The 27,010-nt window shown below is 47.4% G+C and overlaps 1 protein-coding gene across 1 annotated transcript in view; it reads right to left on the bottom strand.

Moving 5' to 3' along the window:
- Positions 1-27,010, bottom strand: part of LOC124008894 (rho guanine nucleotide exchange factor 11-like) — a 35,617-nt gene that overhangs the window by 1,319 nt on the left and 7,288 nt on the right. Inside the window, exons 7-40 of the mRNA XM_046320491.1 lie at positions 26,744-26,937; positions 26,391-26,462; positions 23,577-23,684; positions 23,389-23,437; positions 22,674-22,711; positions 22,483-22,572; positions 22,198-22,266; positions 21,951-22,055; positions 21,758-21,856; positions 21,561-21,603; positions 20,198-20,294; positions 19,776-19,898; positions 19,176-19,199; positions 14,875-15,004; positions 14,609-14,702; positions 14,413-14,442; positions 14,012-14,141; positions 13,681-13,887; positions 13,438-13,488; positions 13,184-13,332; positions 12,749-12,889; positions 12,381-12,457; positions 10,933-11,058; positions 10,659-10,776; positions 8,771-8,822; positions 8,070-8,649; positions 7,905-7,980; positions 7,361-7,543; positions 7,054-7,135; positions 6,808-6,888; positions 6,564-6,622; positions 6,227-6,397; positions 5,864-6,094; positions 3,407-3,508 (exon numbers count right to left, since the gene is read on the bottom strand). Of these exons, the coding sequence (XP_046176447.1) occupies positions 3,407-3,508; positions 5,864-6,094; positions 6,227-6,397; positions 6,564-6,622; positions 6,808-6,888; positions 7,054-7,135; positions 7,361-7,543; positions 7,905-7,980; positions 8,070-8,649; positions 8,771-8,822; positions 10,659-10,776; positions 10,933-11,058; positions 12,381-12,457; positions 12,749-12,889; positions 13,184-13,332; positions 13,438-13,488; positions 13,681-13,887; positions 14,012-14,141; positions 14,413-14,442; positions 14,609-14,702; positions 14,875-15,004; positions 19,176-19,199; positions 19,776-19,898; positions 20,198-20,294; positions 21,561-21,603; positions 21,758-21,856; positions 21,951-22,055; positions 22,198-22,266; positions 22,483-22,572; positions 22,674-22,711; positions 23,389-23,437; positions 23,577-23,684; positions 26,391-26,462; positions 26,744-26,937 (3,981 nt within the window). The remainder of the gene's footprint in view (positions 1-3,406; positions 3,509-5,863; positions 6,095-6,226; positions 6,398-6,563; positions 6,623-6,807; positions 6,889-7,053; positions 7,136-7,360; positions 7,544-7,904; positions 7,981-8,069; positions 8,650-8,770; positions 8,823-10,658; positions 10,777-10,932; positions 11,059-12,380; positions 12,458-12,748; positions 12,890-13,183; positions 13,333-13,437; positions 13,489-13,680; positions 13,888-14,011; positions 14,142-14,412; positions 14,443-14,608; positions 14,703-14,874; positions 15,005-19,175; positions 19,200-19,775; positions 19,899-20,197; positions 20,295-21,560; positions 21,604-21,757; positions 21,857-21,950; positions 22,056-22,197; positions 22,267-22,482; positions 22,573-22,673; positions 22,712-23,388; positions 23,438-23,576; positions 23,685-26,390; positions 26,463-26,743; positions 26,938-27,010) is intronic.

The raw sequence follows: 27,010 nt of genomic DNA on the forward strand, positions 1-27,010 counted from the left end.
CTCCGTAGGCAAGCACCATGGTCTTGTAGCGGATGCGAGCTTCAACTGGAAGCCAGTGGAGAGAGCGGAGGAGCGGGGTGACGTGAGAGAACTTGGGAAGGTTGAACACTAGACGGGCTGCGGCGTTCTGGATGAGTTGTAGGGGTTTAATGGCACAGGCAGGGAGCCCAGCCAACAGCGAGTTGCAGTAATCCAGACGGGAGATGACAAGTGCCTGGATTAGGACCTGCGCCGCTTCCTGTGTGAGGCAAGGTCGTACTCTGCGGATGTTGTAGAGCATGAACCTACAGGAACGGGCCACCGCCTTGATGTTAGTTGAGAACGACAGGGTGTTGTCCAGGATCACGCCAAGGTTCTTAGCACTCTGGGAGGAGGACACAATGGAGTTGTCAACCGTGATGGCGAGATCATGGAACGGGCAGTCCTTCCCCGGGAGGAAGAGCAGCTCCGTCTTGCCGAAGTTCAGCTTGAGATGGTGATCCGTCATCCACACTGATATGTCTGCTAGACATGCAGAGATGCGATTCGCCACCTGGTCATCAGAAGGGGGAAAGGAGAAGATTAATTGTGTGTCGTCTGCATAGCAATGATAGGAGAGACCATGTGAGGTTATGACAGAGCCAAGTGACTTGGTGTATAGCGAGAATAGGAGAGGGCCTAGAACAGAGCCCTGGGGACACCAGTGGTGAGAGCGCGTGGTGAGGAGACAGATTCTCGCCACGCCACCTGGTAGGAGCGACCTGTCAGGTAGGACGCAATCCAAGCGTGGGCCGCGCCAGAGATGCCCAACTCGGAGAGGGTGGAGAGGAGGATCTGATGGTTCACAGTATCGAAGGCAGCCGATAGGTCTAGAAGGATGAGAGCAGAGGAGAGAGAGTTAGCTTTAGCGGTGCGGAGCGCCTCCGTGATACAGAGAAGAGCAGTCTCAGTTGAATGACTAGTCTTGAAACCTGACTGATTTGGATCAAGAAGGTCATTCTGAGAGAGATAGCGGGAGAGCTGACCAAGGACGGCACGTTCAAGAGTTTTGGAGAGAAAAGAAAGAAGGGATACTGGTCTGTAGTTGTTAACATCGGAGGGATCGAGTGTAGGTTTTTTCAGAAGGGGTGCAACTCTCGCTCTCTTGAAGACGGAAGGGACGTAGCCAGCGGTCAGGGATAAGTTGATGAGCGAGGTGAGGTAAGGGAGAAGGTCTCCGGAAATGGTCTGGAGAAGAGAGGAGGGGATAGGGTCGAAAGCGGGCAGGTTGTTGGGCGGCCGGCCGTCACAAGACGCGAGATTTCATCTGGAGAGAGAGGGGAGAAAGAGGTCAGAGCACAGGGTAGGGCAGTGTGAGCAGAACCAGCAGTGTCGTTTGACTTAGCAAACGAGGATCGGATGTCGTCGACCTTCTTTTCAAAATGGTTGACGAAGTCATCTGCAGAGAGGGAGGAGGGGGGTAGGGGGAGGAGGATTCAGGAGAGAGGAGAAGGTGGCAAAGAGCTTCCTAGGGTTAGAGGCAGATGCTTGAAATTTAGAGTGGTAGAAAGTGGTTTTAGCAGCAGAGACAGAGGAGGAAAATGTAGAGAGGAGGGAGCGAAAGGATGCCAGGTCCGCAGGGAGGCGGAGTTTTCCTCCATTTCCGCTCGGCTGCCCGGAGCCCTGTTCTGTGAGCTCGCAATGAGTCGTCAAGCCACGGAGCGGGAGGGAGGAAGCCGGCCTGGAAGATAGGGGACATAGAGAGTCAAAGGATGCAGAAAGGGAGGAGAGGAGCGTTGAGGAGGCAGAATCAGGAGATAGGTTGGAGAAGGTTTGAGCAGAGGGAAGAGATGATAGGATGGAAGAGGAGAGACGGGGGAGAGAGAGCGATGCGATACCATCCGAGTAGGGGCAGTGTGGGAAGTGTTGGATGAGAGCGAGAGGGAAAAGGATACAAGGTAGTGGTCGGAGACTTGGAGGGAGTTGCAATGAGGTTAGTGGAAGAACAGCATCTAGTAAAGATGAGGTCGAGCGTATTGCCTGCCTTGTGAGTAGGGGGGGAAGGTGAGAGGGTGAGGTCAAAAGAGGAGAGGAGTGGAAAGAAGGAGGCAGAGAGGAATGAGTCAAAGGTAGATGTGGGGAGGTTAAAGTCGCCCAGAACTGTGAGAGGTGAGCCGTCCTCAGGAAAGGAGCTTATCAATGCATCAAGCTCATTGATGAACTCTCCGAGGGGACCTGGAGGGCGATAAATGATAAGGATGTTAAGCTTGAAAGGGCTGGTAACTGTGACAGCATGAAATTCAAAGGAGGCGATAGACAGATGGGTAAGGGGAGAAAGAGAGAATGACCACTTGGGAGAGATAAGGATCCCGATGCCACCACCCCGCTGACCAGAAGCTCTCGGGGTGTGCGAGAACACGTGGGCGGACGAAGAGAGAGCAGTAGGAGTAGCAGTGTTATCTGTGGTGATCCATGTTTCTGTCAGTGCCAAGAAGTCGAGGGACTGGAGGGAGGCATAGGCTGAGATGAACTCTGCCTTGTTGGCCGCAGATCGGCAGTTCCAGAGGCTACCGGAGACCTGGAACTCCACGTGGGTCGTGCGCGCTGGGACCACCATGCGGCCACGCGGTGTGGAGCGTTTGTATGGTCTGTGCAGAGAGGAGAGAACAGGGATAGACAGACACATAGTTGACAGGCTACAGAAGAGGCTACGCTAATGCAAGGAGATTGGAATGACAAGTGGACTACACGTCTCGAATGTTCAGAAAGTTAAGCTTACGTAGCAAGAATCTTATTGACTAAAATGATTCAAATGATACAGTACTGCTGAAGTAGGCTAGCTGGCAGTGGCTGCGTTGTTGACTTTGTAGGCTAGCTGGCAGTGGATGCGTTGTTGACACTACACTAATCAAGTCGTTTCGTTGAGTGTAATAGTTTCTACAGTGCTGCTATTCGGGGCTAGCTGGCTAGCTAGCAGTGTTGATTAAACGTTGCGTTAAAAGAACGACAATAGCTGGCTAGCTAACCTAGAAAATCGCTCTAGACTACACAATTATCTTTGATACACAGACGGCTATGTAGCTAGCTATGTAGCTAGCTACGATCAAACAAATCAAACCGAGTTACAGAGTTGCAATGAGCACCCGCGGGAACAAAAGTCAAATCTCCATGTTAAATTGACACTACAACTGTGAAATCTTATAGTATGCAGCTAGAGGGTTGTGTTCAGTAGGTATGAATTGGAAAACGTTTTAAAAAATGGAAAAACGAAAGTGAGTGTTCTTATTGGACAAATTCAGGAAGAACCATACGATCTAAGTTTCAAAATAGTTCTCTGGACACGACTCTGGTGTAGTAGTCACAAACCTCAGACAGAGAGACTTGGACCTAATGGAAGATATTCATGAAGGTTTGAAGAGGACAAATAGACTGACGACTGGAGCATTACCCCGTACACTGGCCTCGCCTCTCGGCTCAGGTGATTGGTCAGAGTGGAGGGTGGCATCTTCAGTGATGTCATCAGGGATAGAAGGGGAGCCCACAACCACTGCTGAGGACAGATGGAGTGAAAGAGTGAGTGGAAGTGGAAAGAGGTGATATTGTATGAGAGTGTGACAGACAGAATGAGATCCGAAAACCCGATCAGCTGAATCTAACAGAGGAGTGTGACCATGCAGAAGGTAAAGGAGGAGTGTGACCATGCAGAAGGTAAAGGAAGAGTGTGACCATGCAGAAGGTAAAGGAAGAGTGTGACCATGCAGAAGGTAAAGGAAGAGTGTGACCATGCAGAAGGTAAAGGAAGAGTGTGACCATGCAGAAGGTAAAGGAAGAGTGTGACCATGCAGAAGGTAAAGGAAGAGTGTGACCATGCAGAAGGTAAAGGAAGAGTGTGACCATGCAGAAGGTAAAGGAAGAGTGTGACCATGCAGAAGGTAAAGGAAGAGTGTGACCATGCAGAAGGTAGAGTGTGACCATGCAGAAGGTAAAGGAAGAGTGTGACCATGCAGAAGGTAAAGGAAGAGTGTGACCATGCAGAAGGTAAAGGAGGAGTGTGACCATGCAGAAGGTAAAGGAAGAGTGTGACCATGCAGAAGGTAAAGGAAGAGTGTGACCATGCAGAAGGTAGAGTGTGACCATGCAGAAGGTAAAGGAGGAGTGTGACCATGCAGAAGGTAAAGGAAGAGTGTGACCATGCAGAAGGTAAAGGAAGAGTGTGACCATGCAGAAGGTAAAGGAAGAGTGTGACCATGCAGAAGGTAAAGGAAGAGTGTGACCATGCAGAAGGTAAAGGAAGAGTGTGACCATGCAGTAAAGGTAGAGTGTGACCATGCAGAAGGTAAAGGAAGAGTGTGACCATGCAGAAGGTAAAGGAAGAGTGTGACCATGCAGAAGGTAAAGGAGGAGTGTGACCATGCAGAAGGTAAAGGAAGAGTGTGACCATGCAGAAGGTAAAGGAAGAGTGTGACCATGCAGAAGGTAAAGGAAGAGTGTGACCATGCAGAAGGTAAAGGAAGAGTGTGACCATGCAGAAGGTGGAGTGTGACCATGCAGAAGGTAAAGGAGGAGTGTGACCATGCAGAAGGTGGAGTGTGACCATGCAGAAGGTGGAGTGTGACCATGCAGAAGATAAAGGAAGAGTGTGACCATGCAGAAGGTAAAGGAGGAGTGTGACCATGCAGAAGGTAAAGGAGGAGTGTGACCATGCAGAAGGTAAAGGAGGAGTGTGACCATGCAGAAAGTGGAGTGTGACCATGCAGAAAGTGGAGTGTGACCATGCAGAAGGAGGAGTGTGACCATGCAGAAGGTGGAGTGTGACCATGCAGAAGGAGGAGTGTGACCATGCAGAAGGTAAAGGAGGAGTGTGACCATGCAGAAGGTAAAGGAGGAGTGTGACCATGCAGAAGGTAAAGGAGGAGTGTGACCATGCAGAAGGTGGAGTGTGACCATGCAGAAGGTGGAGTGTGACCATGCAGAAGGTGGAGTGTGACCATGCAGAAGGTGGAGTGTGACCATGCAGAAGGTGGAGTGTGACCATGCAGAAGGTGGAGTGTGACCATGCAGAAGGTAAAGGATGAGTGTGACCATGCAGAAGGTAAAGGATGAGTGTGACCATGCAGAAGGTAAAGGATGAGTGTGACCATGCAGAAGGTAAAGGAGGAGTGTGACCATGCAGAAGGTAAAGGTGGAGTGTGACCATGCAGAAGGTGGAGTGTGACCATGCAGAAGGTGGAGTGTGACCATGCAGAAGGTGGAGTGTGACCATGCAGAAGGTGGAGTGTGACCATGCAGAAGGTGGAGTGTGACCATGCAGAAGGTAAAGGAGGAGTGTGACCATGCAGAAGGTAAAGGTGGAAGGTGGAGTGTGACCATGCAGAAGGTGGAGTGTGACCATGCAGAAGGTGGAGTGTGACCATGCAGAAGGTGGAGTGTGACCATGCAGAAGGTGGAGTGTGACCATGCAGAAGGTGGAGTGTGACCATGCAGAAGGTAAAGGAGGAGTGTGACCATGCAGAAGGTAAAGGTGGAGTGTGACCATGCAGAAGGTAAAGGAGGAGTGTGACCATGCAGAAGGTAAAGGAGGAGTGTGACCATGCAGAAGGTAAAGGAGGAGTGTGACCATGCAGAAGGTAAAGGAGGAGTGTGACCATGCAGAAGGTAAAGGAGGAGTGTGACCATGCAGAAGGTAAAGGAGGAGTGTGACCATGCAGAAGGTAAAGGAGGAGTGTGACCATGCAGAAGGTATGGGTGAAGTGTGTATTATCAAACATTCAGATGTCATTCTGTAGAGTCTGACTTCATTTGATCATATTAGACACTAACGTGGCTCCACAAAGAAACAAGCAGTAATTTAATGAAAATGGACAACAATATTAGGTTACTGTCTAAATCTTCTGTCCTCGTTTACCTTTCCTCACGACAAGCACACTGGGGCACTCCACCTCCGAGGGCGGGGCTTCTGCGTGCTCAGCCTCCCATTGGCTGGGACTGACGCCAAGGAGAGTCTCAGAGGACAGTGGCCTCTGGTGGTCATTGAACGGGCTCCTCTCATTGGCTGCCTCGTTTGTGGGCGTGCCATCTGAGCCGTGACTCCACCCATCTTCCAGGTCACGGAAAATCAGCTGCCTTAGCGTCTCCACTGTAAAGGCAGAAAAGTGGTATTGAATAAGTGGAAAGTTGATTCTCAACCAAACACATTCTAGTGACGCTAGTACATACGTATACAAAATAATATTTGAATATGTTCAAGTCAAGTCTGTTGCTTTCTCACCGTCTTCAAGAGCTGCCTCTGCTACTCCAATTCGTCGCTTGACGTAGTCCTGCCCATCCCCGCAGAAGAAAGCTCCTGATTGGTCCGTTGGTGTGGTGCGTGTGAGCTCGTTATCCTCATCGTTAGGGGAGTCCGTCTCCATGAAAACAACCTGCTCCGTCATCGAGTCGTCTAGGGAGATTAAAGATCATCAATGTGATGAACGACAGAGCAGAGTTGGGGAATGATAGAGAATATTACTGTACAGAAATATCCTACAGAAATAAATATTTATATCTGTAGTCACTATAATCCACTCCAAAAACATACACTTCCTTACTAACACAATTTGTCTCACCTGATTGATAGACATGGCTGCCAGTTGAGACAGGGGAAGCGTTGCCAAGACTTGGGGAGCTGAGAGAGAGATAAAGAAGAGAGAGGGTGAGAGGAGAGAGAGGGCGAGGAATGAGTGAAGACAGATCAATGAGATGGAATCAGTACTGCTTAAGACAACTATAGCGAATGGTCTGCATTGCTATCAGAGTCTACAGATTTTCAATGTTAATTGTTCGAAACGGGCCAGTGTAAGGATTACTCACAAAATAGGTGTGGATCTGTTATTGGTCGAAGGTGAGGAGCCAGCAACCAATGAGATGGTCTTTTCAAGTTGGTCCTTCCAGCTGTTAAAAATATAAATAAAATGGCACTCAAAACGTCCACCAAAGCTTTTCCATGTGATGAGTAAAATGCTGCAGGTTAAAATCCTGAAGAACCTCTATCATGTATATTATCTGTAAACTAATCTCTATTCCTGGTATAGATATGGATGATGTAGATGTGCTCACATGTTTTTCTCTGAGGACGTCCCCGCTACCAGTTCATAGATCTTTCTCTCTGTGGTGCTGATGACGTACAGGGCCTTGTTGTCTGAGGGAATCAGACACAATCAAACCATCATCATCATCACCACAGGGATAATAAAGCCATTATCTTATTATCTTGCAAAATGATTGAGATCCCATTTCCTGTTATTACATTGTTGTTACAGCATTAAACTGTTGACTAAATCTAACCCAGATCACTGATTCATCTATACACAACCATTGGCCACTCCACACTTTGTCCCATAACCCCTGACCTCTAACCTCTTACCTGTGGCCACAGAGCGCACCAGGAGGGAGTCTAGCTGGACCACGGGGCTGAAGGAGGCCTTGGTGTCCCCGCTACCACCTCCTCCTCCCCCCAGCCAGCGGGACGGGCAGCGCAGTAGCAGCCGGTCGTCTGGACCTCTCTGGAGCAGAACCAGCAGGTCTGATAGCAGCAGGGCCTGGATCTCTGAGAGATGAAGGAGAACCAGAACCATACGGTTAGAACCCTTACAGAACACTGAACACTAGAACTTAGAACCTGCAGGTCTGACAGCAGTAGGGCCTGGATCTCTGGGAGGGAAAATAAATCAAGTCAAAGATAGTCACCCAAAAAGTTAACAAGGCACAAATGATTCAACTCCCAGTGTATTATCTGGTTACTGAAGCAACAATACAGCAGAATCAGAACAGTGACTCCAATATGGAATACATGTCTGGGACAGTGTCTCCCGGGGTCTCTCGCAGCTGATTCCTTTTAGCTCTGGACAGAGGAGGCAACAGAATCTAAAGCACAACAGTTCTATCTGTGGAAGTGTTGTGGGTCTTACCTAAAGTTTTGTCTTTATTGACTTTCCAGGTGAGAGGACCCTCATGGATCATTGTCTTACTGGTCAGGTCCAGACTCTGACAGGACAGAGGACATCATCAGAATAAAGCTGTTATACTATGTGTTGGAGGAAGAGACTAACTTTGAAGAGGTGGTCAATACTAACTTTGAAGAGGTGGTCAATACTAACGTTGAAGAGGTGGTCAATACTAACGTTGAAGAGGTGGTCAATACTAACTTTGAAGAGGTGGTCAATACTAACTTTGAAGAGGTGGTCAATACTAACGTTGAAGAGGTGGTCAATACTAACTTTGAAGAGGTGGTAAATACTAACGTTGAAGAGGTGGTAAATACTAACGTTGAAGAGGTGGTAAATACTAACGTTGAAGAGGTGGTAAATACTAACGTTGAAGAGGTGGTCAATACTAACGTTGAAGAGGTGGTCAATACTAACGTTGAAGAGGTGGTCAATACTAACTTTGAAGAGGTGGTCAATACTAACGTTGAAGAGGTGGTAAATACTAACGTTGAAGAGGTGGTCAATACTAACGTTGAAGAGGTGGTCAATACTAACGTTGAAGAGGTGGTCAATACTAACGTTGAAGAGGTGGTCAATACTAACTTTGAAGAGGTGGTCAATACTAACGTTGAAGAGGTGGTAAATACTAACGTTGAAGAGGTGGTAAATACTAACTTTGAAGAGGTGGTCAATACTAACGTTGAAGAGGAGGAAAATACTAAAAACTCTGAAGAGGAGAAGTCAATACTGAACTGTTGAAGAGGAGGTCCAGCCTGCGCTGGATTGGAAAATAGTCGTTGAAGGTGTTCAGTCTCCTGACTACTTCATTGAAGAGGAGAAAATCTAACTTTGAAGAGGTGGTAAATACACGTTGGAGAGGCGGGAGGTCTGTGGAGCCAGCTGTAGGAAGACGTTACACCCAGTGATATCACAACATCAAATAGGACCAGTTAGTTCAAAGCAGTAGCTATTCCTAAAACACTAAGACTAACCTACTCGCATAACTACTAAGACTAACCTACTCACATAACTACTAAGACGAACCTACTCACCTAACTACTAAGACTAACCTACTCGCATAACTACTAAGACTAACCTACTCACCTAACTACTAAGACTAACCTACTCGCCTAACTACTAAGACAAACCTACTCGCCTAACTACTAAGACTAACCTGGAGAGGCGGGAACTACTAAGACTGGAACCAGCTGTAGGAACTACTAAGACTAACCTGATATCACAAACTCAAGACTAACCTAGTTCAAACTACTAAGACTAACATATCACAAACTACTAAGACTAACATATCACCTAACTACTAAGACTAACATATCACCAACTACTAAGACTAACATATCACAAACTGCTAAGACTAACATATCACCTAACTACTAAGACTAACATATCACCTAACTACTAAGACTAACATATCACCTAACTACTAAGACTAACATATCACCTAACTACTAAGACTAACATATCACCTAACTACTAAGACTAACATATCACCTAACTACTAAGATTAACATATACTCACCATAACTACTAAGACTAACTAACTACTAAGACTAACTACTAAGACTAACATACTCACATAACTACTAAGACTAACATATCACCTAACTACTAAGACTAACATATCACCTAACTACTAAGACTAACTACTAAGACTAACATATCACCTAACTACTAAGACTAACATATCACAAACTGCTAAGACTAACATATCACCTAACTACTAAGACTAACATATCACCTAACTACTAAGACTAACATATCACCTAACTACTAAGACTAACATATCACCTAACTACTAAGACTAACATATCACCAACTACTAAGACTAACATATCACAAACTACTAAGACTAACATATCACCTAACTACTAAGACTAACATATCACCCAACTACTAAGACTAACATATCACCTAACTACTAAGACTAACATATCACCAACTACTAAGACTAACATATCACCTAACTACTAAGACTAACATATCACCTAACTACTAAGACTAACATATCACCTAACTACTAAGACTAACATATCACCTAACTACTAAGACTAACATATCACCAACTACTAAGACTAACATATCACCTAACTACTAAGACTAACATATCACCTAACTACTAAGACTAACATATCACCAACTACTAAGACTAACATATCACCAACTACTAAGACTAACATATCACCTAACTACTAAGACTAACATATCACCTAACTACTAAGACTAACATATCACCTAACTACTAAGACTAACATATCACCAACTACTAAGACTAACATATCACCAACTACTAAGACTAACATATCACCTAACTACTAAGACTAACATATCACCAACTACTAAGACTAACATATCACCAACTACTAAGACTAACATATCACCTAACTACTAAGACTAACATATCACCAACTACTAAGACTAACATATCACCTAACTACTAAGACTAACTAATATCACATATCACCAACTACTAAGACTAACATATCACCAACTACTAAGACTAACATATCACCTAACTACTAAGATTAACATATCACCAACTACTAAGACTAACATATAATCTAACAGTAACTTAATGAAAACCACTGGTGCTAAACTGTCAGACTATCAGTGTGTGTGATGTTGTCCAGTAACAGAGGGTACTTGGTGAGTATGAGTGTGAGAGAATCTCTATATAAATGAGAAAGAGAGATATGGAGGCGGATGATGGATCCTACGTACGCTCTGTGTGTTTGATGATGTTGTCCAGTAACAGAGGATACTTGGTGAGTCTCTGTGTCTCAGACACCAGCAGGTCCTTCAGCTGCAGCCTCCTACAGTGAGGACTGGCCTCACACTCCTGACAATACATCCATCAAACAATCAAATCAATTAATGGAAAAGCCATTGTGACTGCATGTATGTGTGTTACCTGGGTGATGCGTGTGTGTTACCTGGGTGATGAGTGTGTGTTACCTGGGTGATGCGTCTGTTACCTGGGTAATGCGTCTGTTACCTGGATGATATGTGTGAAGCGGGGGTCTTTGCGCTGCTTGTTCTTAATGAGTTCCAGAGCCTGAGACTGCTGGCTGCACAGGTGGGACGCCTGCTCCTGAAACTCCTCCCCCGCCACGCCCTCAAACTAACACACAGGTACACACCGATATCCCAGTCAAAACACAACACTACACAATATACACTGAGTGTACAAAACATTAAGGACACCTGCTCTGTCCATGACAGACTGACCAGGTGAAATCTATGATCCCTTATTAAAGTCACTTGTTAAATTCACTTCAATCAGTGTAAATGAAGGGGAGGAAACAGGTTAAAGAAGGATTTTTACGCCTTTTTGACAATTGAGACATGGATTTTAGTTTAGTTTATTAATTCGACCATTTAAAAAAAACAAGCACACATAAAACTTGAAAAAGCCATACGTGCACATGAATAAAATCATGGAGGATAACACACAATACAGTCTGGGACTTATTTCCATTGTGGTCCTCTTGAGACAAGATGACTACTGGACAAGGTGGAACACAGTATGGCAGTGAAATAATACAACAACAAGAGAAGAAGAACCTCCATCTCATCATTCCAGTTACATCATAGGGGTTATTCATATGGGCACAGAAGACATCAAACATATGTTTAAAGCTGCCCAGAGAGGATGTTGTTTTTATGGGCAGAGGCAACTCATTCCATTCTGAGGCTCCAGTATACAAGTATACGTGGATTGTGTATGTGTGCCATTCAGAGGGTGAATGGGCAAGACAAACTATTTAAGTACTTTCGAACGGGGTACGGTAGTAGGTGCCAGGTGCACCGGTTTGTGTCAAGAACTGCAACGCTGCTGGGTTTTTCACATTCAACAGTTCCCCGTGTGTATCAAGAATGGTCCACCACACAAAGAACATGCAGCCACCTTGATAACTGTGGGAAGCATTGGAGTCAACATGGGCCAGCATCCCTGTGGAACGCTTTTAACACCTTGTAGAGTCCCTGCACAACCAATTGAGGCTGTTGAGGGCAAAGGGGGGAAGGGTACAACTCAATATTAGGAAGGTGTTCCTAATGTTCAGGTTCACTCAATAAGCATATGATTGAAAACTATTGGACAGGTGTTATCAACAGCTGAGCCCTCAAACTGACCACTAACAGCGTAACACTCCATCTCACTGATGAACATGCTATAACTCTGCTAAATATGGAAATATGCGACCAATAACATTTGATTTGAAGGGATAGTAAAACAAAGACTGAGGGAGGGAGAGATGACATTTTTGACATTTGAGTCAATTAGCAGACACTCTTATCCAGAGCGACTTACAGTAGTGGGTTGATACATTTACATACTGGTCCCCCTGGGAATAGAACCCACAACCCTGGCGTTGCAAGCACCATGCTGTACCAACTGAGCCACACGGGACTGGGATGATATGATTAGCTAGTTCAACTCACCCTGGCCAGCATGATGTCACCGATGCCCTGAACGATGGGAGATTCCCTTTTCTTCTTCATGGCTTCACACAGGCTCACTGCAACGCAATAACAACGGTGGAACAACGTTGATTAAACAATAAAATCATTGAAGCAACATTGATCAAACACAATAACATTGAGCTTAACGTCAGTGAGACTGACTACTAAATCAAAGACAACGCTTAAACAGTGCTTCTCTACCATGCAGCACCTAAATCTACCAAAACATTATGTTTACACAGCGATGCCACAAACAGAGAACCTTCTTAATGCAACACAATCTTATCAGATCTTTAAATCCACATGGCCTGAATACCTATTGACAGAACTGAGAAACACACACTGACCATGTAGTTGGTAGACCTGAGGCAGGTTGGGGAAGATGCAGGCCAGCTCGTCAGAGCTCAGAACACACCTCATCTTCTGGAAGAACACCTGATCCAACACCCTGAGAGTACGCAGGTGAGACGCCTCTGTCGTCAACAACTCTGAGGAGAGAGGAGAGACGACGGAGGGAGGGAGGGAGGGAGGGAGGAATGGCGGGAGAGGTGAGAGGAAGGGGGAGACACAGAGAAGAATGTAAATATAACAATCTAATAATATTTCCTTCTGAAAATAACAGAATAGAAGTTGTTAGTTCCAGTCAGATATACAGTGGCTATGTTTAGACAGGATATAGGAACAGTTGTAGAAGCATAAGGTTTTCACATGTTCCTCTCAGCCTGAATGTATCCTTGCACATTCCTCTGCTGCTACCCAAAGGTCAAGCAGTGGATGTTTACCGTAAATGACGGCCTGTCGGTCCACCTCTCGGGGACAGAGTGTAGCCAGGACCTGAGGGGCCACTGTCTCTTGCCAGTTGTGACTGTCCACCACGTCGTCCTCTAGGGCTGGGGCATCAGGGAGCAGGGCCACCGGGGACTCCTCAAACCTGCACACGCGCGTGCGCGTGCAGAAGCACACAGAGAGAGATGTTTTAATATACTTCCAGGTCGATCAAAGTTGAAGACCTCAGTAGGTTGTAGTGATGACTTACTGTCGTCTAGACGACCGAGGGGTGTATGGAGGCGTGGGGTTCTCCAAGGATCTGAGGAGGAAAAAAACAATCAGATCTGGTTCTATTTTGTTGTCTTTATTCTGTGCTACAATGCTGCTGCTCAACCTCGTCAGGAGCATGTGGATCCTACAGTGTGTTCCGAAACAGTGTCTGTGTGTGAGTTTGTGCAATGTGTGTGGTTTCAGATGTGTGTATGAGCAAGACGTGTGTGTGTAGTCTCACCGTGCTGAGCTACTGGTGGCTGAGGAGGAGGCGCTGTGGTGTAGGGGTCTCAGGCCCGGCCCCTCTATCTCCTCCCCACAGTCCTCCATGTCCACGTCGCTACGGGAACGAGGGACTGTCTCCACTCCTGAAGACCCGCCCCGCCGACGCCCCTCCCCCTGCGCCTTCAGAGACTCACTACGAGCCAGACGCACCGACACCATAGGGCTGAGAAAGAGACAATGAGAGAGGAAAAGAGAGAGAGAAACACATAAGTAAACATGTACAATCTTGACACACAAACAATTGTGCACAATAGACCTGACACTCTCTTTCTCTCTCTCTCTGATACCTGTCCATGCTGTCCTCTCCCAGGCTGCTGGAGGACAGTCTCTGGAGGTCTCCCTCGTCCCCCTCCTCCCCGGGGATCTCTGGGTCGTTCTCAAACTGCTGGATGATGTTCCTCACACTGCCAGGACGCACTGAGAGGAGACGAGACAGGGGACACATACAGAACATCAAATCAATCTAATGTATTTTATAAAGCAGCAGTTGTTACAGTGTGCTTTACTGATACCCAGCCTAAAACCCCAAAGTGAAAGCAATAACAGTACATCAAGTCTCTTTGAATAAAAGAAAGTGTTTGCTAAATGGCATTTATTATTATATACTATCATGTTTTAAAATAAGCTGAGAAAACACTGGAAAAAAAACCAAGATAAAATAAGATATTCAAAAGAATAAATGACACACCTTCAGTGGGAGACAAGGGGACATGGAACGCTGGGAAATCAAAGTGAAGCAAAAGAAAACATGAGACAAAAAAATATCAACGAGGGTCAAAACGAAGGATGAGATAATGGGAATTAAATCATACTGTTACGATGAAAACAGAATGTGTGTGTGTATGTTTGTCTGTGTGTCTGTCTTGGTGTGTGTGTGTAGTTACTGGACTGGGAGGTGCTCCTGGGCTTGCCGATATACTTCAGGATGGGGTTTCTCTTCCTGTCCTCTCCATCCTTCTCTTTCTTTGCACTGCTCGGCTGTAGAAGTAAACAATAGTAAAGCTCTGATGTAAAACAATCATTTCAAGCACATCTTGGACATTGAGACATTTTTTTTTTTTGCATAGTAAAAATTAAAGCAAACGTTTCTTTTTGGACAAGTGCCTACTGAATATGACCCAGAACACAGTATTCGACCTCCAGCTCCTACCTTCTTGGTCTTGGGGAAAAAGGATAGCCACTTCTCCTTCTCAGTGCTGAGTCCTGGAAACACCCTGGAGTCCCTCAGCTTAATGCCCGAGTGACGGAGGTACAACAGCACCGCAGAGGCTAGAGGAGAACTGAGGAGGGAGAGGGAAGGAAAGAGAGAGGCAGTGTGAGGGCGAGAGAGAGAGGCAGTGTGAGGGCGAGAGAGAGAGGCAGTGTGAGGGCGAGAGAGAGGCAGTGTGAGGGCGAGAGAGAGGCAGTGTGAGGGCGAGAGAGAGGCAGTGTGAGGGCGAGAGAGAGGCAGTGTGAGGGCGAGAGAGAGAGGCAGTGTGAGGGCGAGAGAGAGGCAGTGTGAGGGCGAGAGGCAGTGTGAGGGCGAGAGAGAGGCAGTGTGAGGGCGAGAGAGAGGCAGAGAGGGGAGAGAGGGGGAGGGCGAGAGAGAGGCAGTGTGAGGGCGAGAGAGAGAGGGAGGGCAGAGGGAGGGCGAGAGAGAGAGGCAGTGAGAGAGGGGGAGGCGAGAGAGGCAGTGTGAGGGCGAGAGAGAGAGGCAGTGTGAGGGCGAGAGGGAGGCGAGAGAGAGGGGAGAGAGAGAGGGTGAGAGAGAGGCAGTGTGAGGGCGAGAGAGAGGCGAGAGAGAGAGGCAGTGTGAGGGCGAGAGAGAGGCAGTGTGAGGGCGAGAGAGGGGAGAGGCAGTGAGAGGCAGTATGAGAGAGAGGCAGTGTGAGGGCGAGAGAGAGGGGGAGAGCGAGAGAGAGAGTGTGAGGCAGTGTGAGGGGGAGCGAGAGAGAGGCAGTGTGAGGGCGAGAGAGATGGGGGAGGGCGAGAGAGAGGCAGTGTGAGGGCGAGAGAGAGGGGGAGGGGAGAGAGAGGCAGTGTGAGGGCGAGAGAGAGAGACAGTGTGAGGGCGAGAGAGAGGCAGTGTGAGGGCGAGAGAGAGGCAGTGTGAGGGTGAGAGGCAGGGAGGGCGAGAGAGAGGCAGTGTGAGGGCGAGAGAGAGAGGCAGTGTGAGGGCGAGAGAGGGAGGCAGTGTGAGGGCGAGAGAGAGGCAGTGTGAGGGCGAGAGAGAGGCAGTGTGAGGGCGAGAGAGAGGCAGTGTGAGGGCGAGAGAGAGGCAGTGTGAGGGCGAGAGAGAGACAGTGTGAGGGCGAGAGAGAGACAGTGTGAGGGCGAGAGAGAGACAGTGTGAGGGCGAGAGAGAGGCAGTGTGAGGGTGAGAGAGATACAGTGTGAGGGCGAGAGAGAGAGAGGCAGTGTGAGGGCGAGAGAGAGAGGCAGTGTGAGGGCGAGAGAGATGGGGGAGGGCGAGAGAGAGAGGCAGTGTGAGGGCGAGAGAGAGACAGTGTGAGGGCGAGAGAGAGGTAGTGTGAGGGTGAGAGAGAGGGGGAGGGCGAGAGAGAGAGGCAGTGTGAGGGCGAGAGAGAGACAGTGTGAGGGCGAGAGAGAGGCAGTGTGAGGGCGAGAGAGAGGCAGTGTGAGGGCGAGGGAGAGAGAGAGAGGCAGTGTGAGGGGCGAGAGAGAGGGGGAGGGCGAGAGAGAGGGGGGGAGGGCGAGAGAGAGGCAGTGTGAGGGCGAGAGAGAGGGGGAGGGGGAGAGAGAGAAGCAGTGTGAGGGCGAGAGAGAGAGACAGTGTGAGGGCGAGAGAGAGGCAGTGTGGGCGAGAGAGAGGCAGTGTGAGGGTGAGAGAGAGGGAGGGCGAGAGAGAGAGGCAGTGTGAGGGCGAGAGAGAGAGGCAGTGTGAGGGCGAGAGAGATGGGGGAGGGCGAGAGAGAGGGGGAGGGCGAGAGAGAGGCAGTGTGAGGGCGAGAGAGAGGCAGTGTGAGGGCGAGAGAGAGGCAGTGTGAGGGCGAGAGAGAGAGGCAGTGTGAGGGCGAGAGAGAGACAGTGTGAGGGCGAGAGAGAGACAGTGTGAGGGCGAGAGAGAGACAGTGTGAGGGCGAGAGAGAGGCAGTGTGAGGGTGAGAGAGAGACAGTGTGAGGGCGAGAGAGAGAGAGGCAGTGTGAGGGCGAGAGAGAGAGGCAGTGTGAGGGCGAGAGAGAGGGGGAGGGCGAGAGAGACAGTGTGAGGCGAGAGAGAGGTAGTGTGAGGGTGAGAGAGAGGGGGAGGGCGAGAGAGAGAGGCAGTGTGAGGGCGAGAGAGAGACAGTGTGAGGGCGAGAGAGAGGCAGTGTGAGGGCGAGAGAGAGGCAGTGTGAGGGCGAGAGAGAGAGAGAGGCAGTGTGAGGGCGAGAGAGAGGGGGAGGGAGAGAGAGGGGGAGGGCGAGAGAGAGAGGCAGTGTGAGGGCGAGAGAGGGGGAGAGCGAGAGAGAGAGGCAGTGTGAGGGCGAGAGAGAGGCAGTGTGAGGCGAGAGGGGGAGGGCGAGAGAGAGAGGCAGTATGAGGGCGAGAGAGGCAGTGTGAGGGCGAGAGAGAGGGGGAGGCGAGAGAGAGAGGCAGTGTGAGGGCGAGAGAGAGGGGGAGGGGAGAGAGAGGGGGAGGGCGAGAGAGAGGCAGTGTGAGGGCGAGAGAGAGGGGGGAGGGCGAGAGAGAGGCAGTGTGAGGGCGAGAGAGAGGGGGAGGGTGAGAGAGAGAAGCAGTGTGAGGGCGAGAGAGAGAGACAGTGTGAGGGCGAGAGAGAGGCAGTGTGAGGGCGAGAGAGAGGCAGTGTGAGGGCGAGAGAGAGGCAGTGTGAGGGGTGAGAGAGAGAGGCAGTGTGAGGGCGAGAGAGAGAGGCAGTGTGAGGGTGAGAGAGATGGGGGAGGGCGAGAGAGAGGGGGGAGGGCGAGAGAGAGGCAGTGTGAGGGCGAGAGAGAGGCAGTGTGAGGGCGAGAGAGAGGCAGTGTGAGGGCGAGAGAGAGGGGGAGGGCGAGAGAGAGAGGCAGTGTGAGGGCGAGAGAGAGACAGTGTGAGGGCGAGAGAGAGACAGTGTGAGGGCGAGAGAGAGACAGTGTGAGGGTGAGAGAGAGACAGTGTGAGGGCGAGAGAGAGGCAGTGTGAGGGCGAGAGAGAGAGGCAGTGTGAGGGCGAGAGAGATGGGGGAGGGCGAGAGAGAGAGGCAGTGTGAGGGCGAGAGAGAGACAGTGTGAGGGCGAGAGAGAGGTAGTGTGAGGGTGAGAGAGAGGGGGAGGGCGAGAGAGAGAGGCAGTGTGAGGGCGAGAGAGAGACAGTGTGAGGGCGAGAGAGAGGCAGTGTGAGGGCGAGAGAGAGGCAGTGTGAGGGCGAGAGAGAGAGGCAGTGTGAGGGCGAGAGAGAGGGGGGAGGGCGAGAGAGAGAGGCAGTGGGAGGGCGAGAGAAAGAGGCAGTGTGAAAGCAAGAGAGAGGCAGTGTGAAAGCAAGAGAGAGGCAGTATGAGGGCGAGAGAGAAGGGGGAGGGCGAGAGAGAGAGGCAGTGTGAGGGCGAGAGAGAGAGGCAGTGTGAAAGCAAGAGAGAGGCAGTATGAGGGCGAGAGAGAGAGGGGAGGGCGAGAGAGAGAGGCAGTGTGAGGGCGAGAGAGAGAGGCAGTGTGAGGGCGAGAGAGAGAGGCAGTGTGAGGGCGAGAGAGAGAGGCAGTGTGAAAGCAAGAGAGAGGCAGTGTGAGGGCGAGAGAGAAGGGGGAGGGCGAGAGAGAGAGGCAGTGTGAAAGCAAGAGAGAGGCAGTATGAGGGCGAGAGAGAAGGGGGAGGGCGAGAGAGAGAGGCAGTGTGAGGGCGAGAGAGAGGCAGTGTGAAAGCAAGAGAGAGGCAGTATGAGGGCGAGAGAGAAGGGGGAGGGCGAGAGAGAGAGGCAGTGTGAGGGCGAGAGAGAAGGGGAGGGCGAGAGAGAGCAGAGGCAGTGGGAGGGCGAGAGAGCAGTGTGAGGGCGAGAGGGGCAGTGGGCGAGAGGCAGAGAGGCAGTGAAGGAAAGCAAGAGAGAGGCAGTGTGAGAGAGAGAGGCAGTGAGAGAGAGAGAGAGGCAGTGTGAGGGCGAGAGGGCGAGAGAGAGGCAGTGTGAGGGCGAGGGCGAGAGAGAGAGGCAGGCGAGAGAGAGAGGCAGTGTGAGAGAGAGAGGCAGTGTGAGAGAGAGAGAGAGGCAGTGTGAGGGCGAGAGGGCGAGAGAGAGAGGCAGTGTGAGGGCGAGGGCGAGAGAGAGAGGCAGTGTGAGGGCGAGGGCGAGAGAGGGGGGAGGGCGAGCGAGTGTGAAAAAGGTAACGGGGAAGAGAAAGAAACAGGGGAAAGTGAGAAAGAAAGAGAAACAGACAAAGAAAGGAAGAGAAATGACAAAATGGAGAAGGGTACGTTTACACAAACAAACAAGCATTATTATTCAATCACGTTCCAGCAACAGACATGAGACGCTCCGACTTTTATTACCTTCTGTCGTCTTCGTGCTTCGAGCTGCAACACACAGAAAAACAACTGTTAGCTTCTTCACTCTCGCACTCTTCTGCACAAAAACAACAACCTCTCTTTTAATAAGGTCTCTGGCTTAGTTCCAAAGTGGCTCGGTCCTGTTGAACAAGGTGCAAAATAAATAAATCCTTGCTAATAAAAAACAAGGTGACCTGTTTTGTATCTACCTAGCAGTGAGTCATGTGATAAGAGTGAGTAGGTGTGTGTAACAAACATCATGTGGGTAGGGCGGCCGCGGCTCGAGGTTACCTGCAAAGCCTCCCGAGTGATCAGTGATCACACTCTGACCTTTGGTACGGTGAGATGTTGAGGCTAGTTGAGCTCCCTGTACTGCCAGCTGGCTCGGTCACTGTCCTACCGTAGTTACTGTTTTGCTATGCTAATACTGAACCATCGCAGCAAAGCACAAAAGTAACAATGTGTGTTATTTGTTGCAATCTTAGCAGTCCTACTTACTGTGTCTCCCTTAGAATGCATTGCATATATAGGGGCCCCAGACTTTTTCCTGATAAGGTCACATGGGATAAACATGTTGTATCGTAGCTAGACGGCCCAACTCACAGTATCTCCCAGAGAGCAGTGACCTGTCTGTCCACCACCTGTTTCTCCTTGGCTGGGTCTCCATCCAGGTGCTGTAGGTCTCCCTCTCCAAACAGAGAGCCCAAACCCATCATCTGCTTGTTCCTACACAAACACATGCGCCAGAGCACACAAGGTCAAAGGTCACACAACTTTCAATACACACAAAACAGCTGGGACGAAAAACTGAAAATGATCCAAACCGACCGATCCTCTCGTCGCAGGCATTATGCTGATATCGTTCCCGAGCTGACAAGGTAAAACTACGTCGTTCTGCCAGTTAACCCACTGTTCCCCGGGCAGCGATGACGTGGATGTCGATTAAGGCAGTTTCATATACACACACTGTCAAACACAATACACCCCTCCAGATGATTCAGCTTGACCCATAGACTGTACTGTACCTGTAGTCCTGTATTTGGTCCTGAATGTCAGGCAGCACCTGCTGTTGGAGCTCAGACAGTGGTCCCCTGATGTCCTCCTGGGCATGGAGACGACTCTCTGAGACAGGACACAACACCTCACAGTAAGACTTACTACAGACTGAACTAGAATCACAACCCTGTACTGACAGAGTTAAGACTGACCACTTTACACAACTACCATTACTGGTCATGCGCTGGAGGGGTTTGTAAACTACCAGGCAAATCGAACCCAGTGTGTTAAGGCAGACGGTTGTAAGTCTGACACCATAGAGCTGCAATCAGGTGTTCCTCAAGGATCCATTTTAGGTCCCCTGTGGTTTATTATCTAGATCAACAACATTGGGAGACATATTGAGACATTTTTATGCAGGTGACACTGTTTACTTATTAAGTGGCAACAATTTCCCTTTAGCTTTTGGCAAAGCTCAAACGGCTTTAAAACATCATTCAAAAGAATCTGGAAGATTTGAAGCTTGTTCTGAATTCCTGTAAAACAAAATGCATGGTATTTTCCAAGAGTAAACACTCTGAAAACCATGTAATTAGTACCTTGGAAGGACATTCTATAGAGCACGTCAAAACGTACAAATAACTGGGATGAGAAGTTGAGCTTGTTTTTCCTTTGCAGTCAGAAAATAGTTGATTAGTTGTGCTTTTCTATGGTGATACTGTTCATGTCCTCAAGCTCTATACTGAAAGCTCTTGACTGTGTATCATGCAGCCTTATTTTTGTCACCAATCGCTACAGTGCTGTCGAGTGGACATCACTAGCAACACGCAGGCTCAAACACCACTCATTTTATCTATGCTCTCTTCTAACTCGAAATTAAAACAAGCTCTGATCTTAATCTGTTTTATACTAACAGTCCCAAAAATGTTTACAGAGCATGGAAAAAGGTCATTTCATTACTCAGCCCCCCCTGGTTGTGGAATTCCCTCCCAGCCAACCTAAAACCCCAGGACCTGGTGTCCCTGGAGGAGGTCAAAGGGCAAATAGATGAACAGGTTGTTGAGACATGTAGCTGTTTCTAGTTGTCACCCCGTGTCACTAGATTGCGTTGCCTTCTGTGAGGAAACATGTTTTACTTCACACACCTGCACTGTTTGCTGTTGTATTTGTGCTGTTGCCAGTCTTCTGTCTGTTTTGTCTTACATTGTTGTTTTTTATTGTCTTACATTGCTGTTTTTTATTGTAACCCTCGTCCCCACAGGAGGCCTTTGGCTTCTTGCCAGGCCATCAATGCAAATAACAATTTGTTCTTAATTGACGTGGCTGGTTAAAGAAAGGTTAACTCAAAATAAAACCATCACAGTAACGTTAGTATGTTGTGTTGGATCTTACCGATATCAGCCAGGTACTCTTCTCGTACTCTGATTTTTAACGGCTGAAAATTAAATAAAAAAATGTAAGGAACCGTAACTACAACCGTTACTACAAGAGTACTTTTAAAATCTTGCAAGATTATTAAATGGTCCGGTCTAATTGATTAAGACTAATTCACCAAATGAATTAACTGAATAAACCAATGAGAGACGCACAGCGTCAGGGTCCAGGAAGTGGGAGCAGATCTGAGGCGCGAGGACACGGGCGTCTTTAGGGCTGGAGCCCAGGTAGGCCTCCACCGACAGGTAGAACAGCTGTTGTAGAGAGACGACACACACACACCAGATTAGTTCCCGTGTTAGAGGTGGAACAACAGTCAATAGCAGTCCTTAGGGTCAGAGTACTGACCAGTGGGTTGGGATCCAGTAGCTGGCTGAAGACATATCTCATGAACACTGTCATATGGGCCGGTCTCGACTTGAGAAGCTCTATGTCCTGAAATGGACCGTCCATCTAAAGTAGGGAAAGACAGAGGAAGGGGAAAGAGAGGGAGAGAGACGTAGAGAGAGAGAGGGAGATTCATATAGTTCCACAGATGTGAGATGCAGGATACATAGATGAGGTAAGTGATGTTTGCTGATAAAGACTGTCTCACCTCATTGAGTGCATAGCTGTCGTCCTCTTCCTCCTCTTCCTCGGGGCCAATGATCTGAGTCTTCCCAGCCTGCCAAAAGACAGGTCACAAACGTCAGGATTAGGAAAATAAAACCTTTGGCATGTGTGTGTGTGTAGTTGTGTAGGAGACATTGTTCACATCACTGACTCAGACTAGACGGTATATATGCAGTGCATGTGTGCAAATCTTCTCACTGAATCAGAATGTGTGTGTGTGTGTGTGTGTGTGTTTGTGAGTGGAAGAGTGTGTGTGTGTTGGTATCACCGAGTCAGAGAAGGTGTGTGTGCCGGAGCCCTGTCTCCAGCGTAGGGGGGTCCTGAAGAAGGAGGGGGAGGAGTGGGGGCTCTCACAGGTCTGGGGGAGAAGGGGGTGGAGGGGTGAGAAGGACCATCTCTCCCCTCTCTCTCATCAGTCATTCATAAAGGTCTGGAGCATCTGGTGCTGACATTACTTACCTCAAAGTCTCCTTCACTTGAGTCCACCGACAGCCGAGCTGCCGATAAATGGAGAAATCATATACATTTGTACAGTGGTGGGAAAAGTACCCAATTGTCATACTTGAGTAAAAGTAAATACACCTTGGACACTGATCCTGATAGAAAATGACTCAAGTAAAAGTCACCCAGTAAAATACTACTTGAGTAAAATGATTTGGTTTAAAATATACTTAAATATAAAAAAAATATGTAATTGCAAAAATATGCTTCAGTATCAAAAGTTAAAGTATAAATCGTTTATCATTCCTTATATTACGCAAACCAGAGGGCACAATTTTCTTGTCATTTTTTTTGTTTTACTGATAGCATGGGCTCCAACACTTAGACATAATTTACAAACAAAGCATTTGTGTTTCGTGAGTCCGCAAGATCAGAGGAAATAGGGATGACCTGGAATGTTCTCTTTATAAGTGTGTGAATTACACGATTTTCCTGTCCTGCTAAGCATTCAAAATGTAACAAGTTCTTATGGGTGTCAGGGAAAATGTATGGAGTAAAAAGTACATTATTTTAGTGAAGTAAAAGTTCTCAAAAATATAAATAGTAGAGTACAGATACCCAAAAAATCTACTTAAGTAGTACTTGATTTATTTAAGTACTTTACACCAGTGCATTTGTATCATAAAAACGCACACAACTCAGAGAATCATAGACAAACAAATCCAATACAAACCATCTCCTGCTATTACATAGTTGGACACAGCTTCGGGGCGAGTTCCATCCTTGAGAGACAAAGAAATAACAAATAACAAACGTTATAAACTAAGGTAATGACAATCTAATATATAGTATCTAGTGGGGACATGAGAGATCTAGTTAAGCGTTGTTAGGGGTCTGTTGTCATGCACACAGGCATCTCACCAGATCTTGCTTGATTTTAACCCGCACTTGTTGGGTGCGCCTCTTGGCACTATCGATTCGCTCCTCCAGTGATGGGGAGGGGTTCCGTGACAGCTCCTCCATCAAGTCCTGCGGGATTGGTCGGAGTGACATTATCAGAGGCACTGATAATGGTCAATGATGATTGGTCAAACTAAATAGATACTCTCATAAACAGTGTCCTTACTAGAGGTCGACCGATTAATCGGAATGGCAGATTAATTAGGGCCGTTTTCAAGTTTTCATAACAATCGGAAATCAGTCATTTTTTTACACCTTTAATTCATCTTTATTTAACTAGGCAAGTCAGTTAAGAACACATTCTTATTTTCAATGACTGCCTTGGAACGGTGGGTTAACTGCCTTGTTCAGGGGCAGAACAACAGATTTTTACCTTGTCAGCTCAGGGATTCAATCTTGCAACCTTACGGTTAACTAGTCCAACGCTCTAACCACCTGCCTCACGCCGCCTCTCCTTCCAGTTCTCTGCTGCCAATGACTGGAACGAACTACAAAAATCTCTGGAATTGGAAACACTTATCTCCCTCACTAGCTTTAAGCACCAACTGTCAGCAGATGAGCAGCTCACAGATTACTGCACCTGTACATAGCCCACCTATAATTTAGCCCAAACAACTACCTCTTTCCCCACTGTATTTATTTTATTTATTTATTTATTTAGCTCCTTTGCACCCCATTACTTTTATTTCTACTTTGCACATTATTCCATTGCAAATCTACCATTCCAGTGTTTTACTTGCTATATTGTATTTACTTTGCCACCATGGCCTTTTTTTGCCTTTACCTCCCTTATCTCACCTCATTTGCTCACATCGTATATAGACTTGTTTATACTGTATTATTGACTGTATGTTTGTTTTACTCCATGTGTAACTCTGTGTCGTTGTATCTGTCGAACTGCTTTGCTTTATCTTGGCCAGGTCGCAATTGTAAATGAGAACTTGTTCTCAACTTGCCTACCTGGTTAACTAAAGGTGAAATAAATAAATAAACAAGAAGCCCACCTGTTACACGAATGCAGTAAGAAGCCAAGGTAAGTTGCTAGCTAGCATTAAACTTAATCAATCAAAATCACTAGTTATAACTACACATGGTTGATGATATTACTAGTTTATCTAGTGTGTCCTACGTTGCATATAATCGATGCAGTGCGGATTCGCGAAAAAGGACTGTCGTTGCTCCAATGTGTACCTAACCATGAACATCAATGCCTTTCTTAAAATCAATACACAGAAGTAGATATTTTTAAACCTGCATATTTAGCTAAAAGAAATCCAGGTTAGCAGGCAATATTAACCAGGTGAAATTGTGTCACTTCTCTTGCGTTCATTGCACGCAGAGTCAGGGTACATGCAACAGTTTGGTCCGCCTGGCTCGTTGTGAACTAATTTGTCCGAATTTTACGTAATTATGACATAACATTGAAGGTTGTGCAATGTAACAGGAATATTTAGACTGATGGATGCCACCCGTTAGATAAAATACGGAACGGTTTCGTATTTCACTGAAAGAATAAACGTCTTGTTTTTGAGATTATAGTTTCCGGATTCGACCATATTAATGACCTAAGGCTCACATTTCTGTGTGTTATTATGTTATAATTAAGTCTATGATTTGATAGAGCAGTCTGACTGAGCGGTGGTAGGCAGCAGCAGGCTCGTAAGCATTCATTCAAACAGCACTTTTGTGCGTTTTGCCAGCAGCTCTGCTGTTTATGACTTCAAGCCTATCAACTCCCGAGATGAGGCTGGTGTAACCGATGTGAAATGGCTAGCTAGTTATCGGGGTGCGCGCTAATAGCGTTTCAACCGTCACTCGCTCTGAGACTTGGGGTGGTTGTTCCCCTTGCTCTGCATAGGTAACGCTGCTTCGAGGGTGGCTGTTGTGTTCCTGGTTCGAGCCCAGGTAGGAGTGACGAGAGATACAGAAGCTATACTGTTACACTAGCAATACTAAAGTGCCTATAAGAACATCCAATAGTCAAAGGTATATGAAATACAAATGGTATAGTGAGAAATAGTTCTATAATTCCTATAATAACTACAACCTAAAACTTCTTACCTGGGAATATTGAAGACTCATGCTAAAAGGAACACCCAGCTATCATATGTTCTCATGTTCTGAGCAAGGAACTTAAATGTTAGCTTTCTTACATGGCACATATTGCACCTTTACTTTCTTCTCCAACACTTTGTTTTTGCATTATTTAAACCAAATTTAACATGTTTCATTATTTATTTGAGGTTAAATTGATTTTATTGTTGTAATTGTCTTTTTTGTTTTTTTCATATATTTTTTTAATCGCCCGATCAAAATCGGTATCGGCTTTTTTTGTACCTCAATAATCGGTATCGGCGTTGAAAAATCATAATCGGTCGACCACTAGTCCTTACCATTGCATATTCAGTGGGCCACAACAGTACAGCTAGAATGCAACATATAGAACAGGTATGTCTATATTCCAGATCAGTGTCCATTCTAAGTGGGTTTGATTGTATGGGTTTGCAACATTTCTCCATATTCCCAGGTTTTCCAAAAATCTTGGATGGAGAATTACAGATTTCCTAACAATTCTCTACTGATTCTGGGAATCGTTTAACAGAGACTTGAAACCCTGTGACTTAAATTTGATTTTTATTTATTTTGAATTTTCACTTCCTTGTTTATATTGTCACGATCAGCAAGGCCCCGCCCCAAAATAATTTTCCAAGGCCGGGAAAAACCAGACCCCGCCCGAGCGCACCCCTGAAAACGAGCGCACCCTATGACTGTTACCTGGAGCTCAGCCTCTCCCTGTTCCAACATGTTCCTGAGGATCTGAGTGGCGTGTTTCTGTACATCTAGGTTCTAACACAATGACAGAAGAGGAGAGGGAAAAGAAACGTTAGGCTCCTCCTTGTTGACCCATGTTATACCACATTGGTTTGAACATCTGGTCAGTATTATGGTCAAGCTGGTATACCAGTCAGTATTTGTAAGGCAATGGTCCAGGAACAGTATTTATAAAGTGTCTGAGAATAGGAGTCCATATAATCTTATTCCTTATGATCCAAAATGTATAACTGATCCTAGATCAGTACTCGTTGTCTGAGACGCTTTATGAATACAGACCCAGGTGTGGTGCTCACCTGTAGTGGTTTGTTGATTCTTTGGGAGGGGGTGCTGGTAAGTCCGGGGGGCAGGGGTGGAGGTGGTGGTGGCGGGGCTTCACCTCCCAGTGACGTCCTCTGATTGGGTAAGAGGTCAGCGGGGAGGGGTTGTAGGACGAGGGCGGCTGCTGAAGGGGGCGGTCCTTGAAGTGTCAGGGCAACATACGGCCCAGCTGGAAAGAAAGAAAAATAAAAAGAGAGAAAGAAAGAAGGAAAGGAGAAAGAAAGAAAGCGAAAGAACGAAAG

The sequence above is a fragment of the Oncorhynchus gorbuscha genome, linkage group LG21 (assembly GCF_021184085.1).
Source record: "Oncorhynchus gorbuscha isolate QuinsamMale2020 ecotype Even-year linkage group LG21, OgorEven_v1.0, whole genome shotgun sequence".
Lineage (NCBI taxonomy): Eukaryota > Metazoa > Chordata > Actinopteri > Salmoniformes > Salmonidae > Oncorhynchus > Oncorhynchus gorbuscha.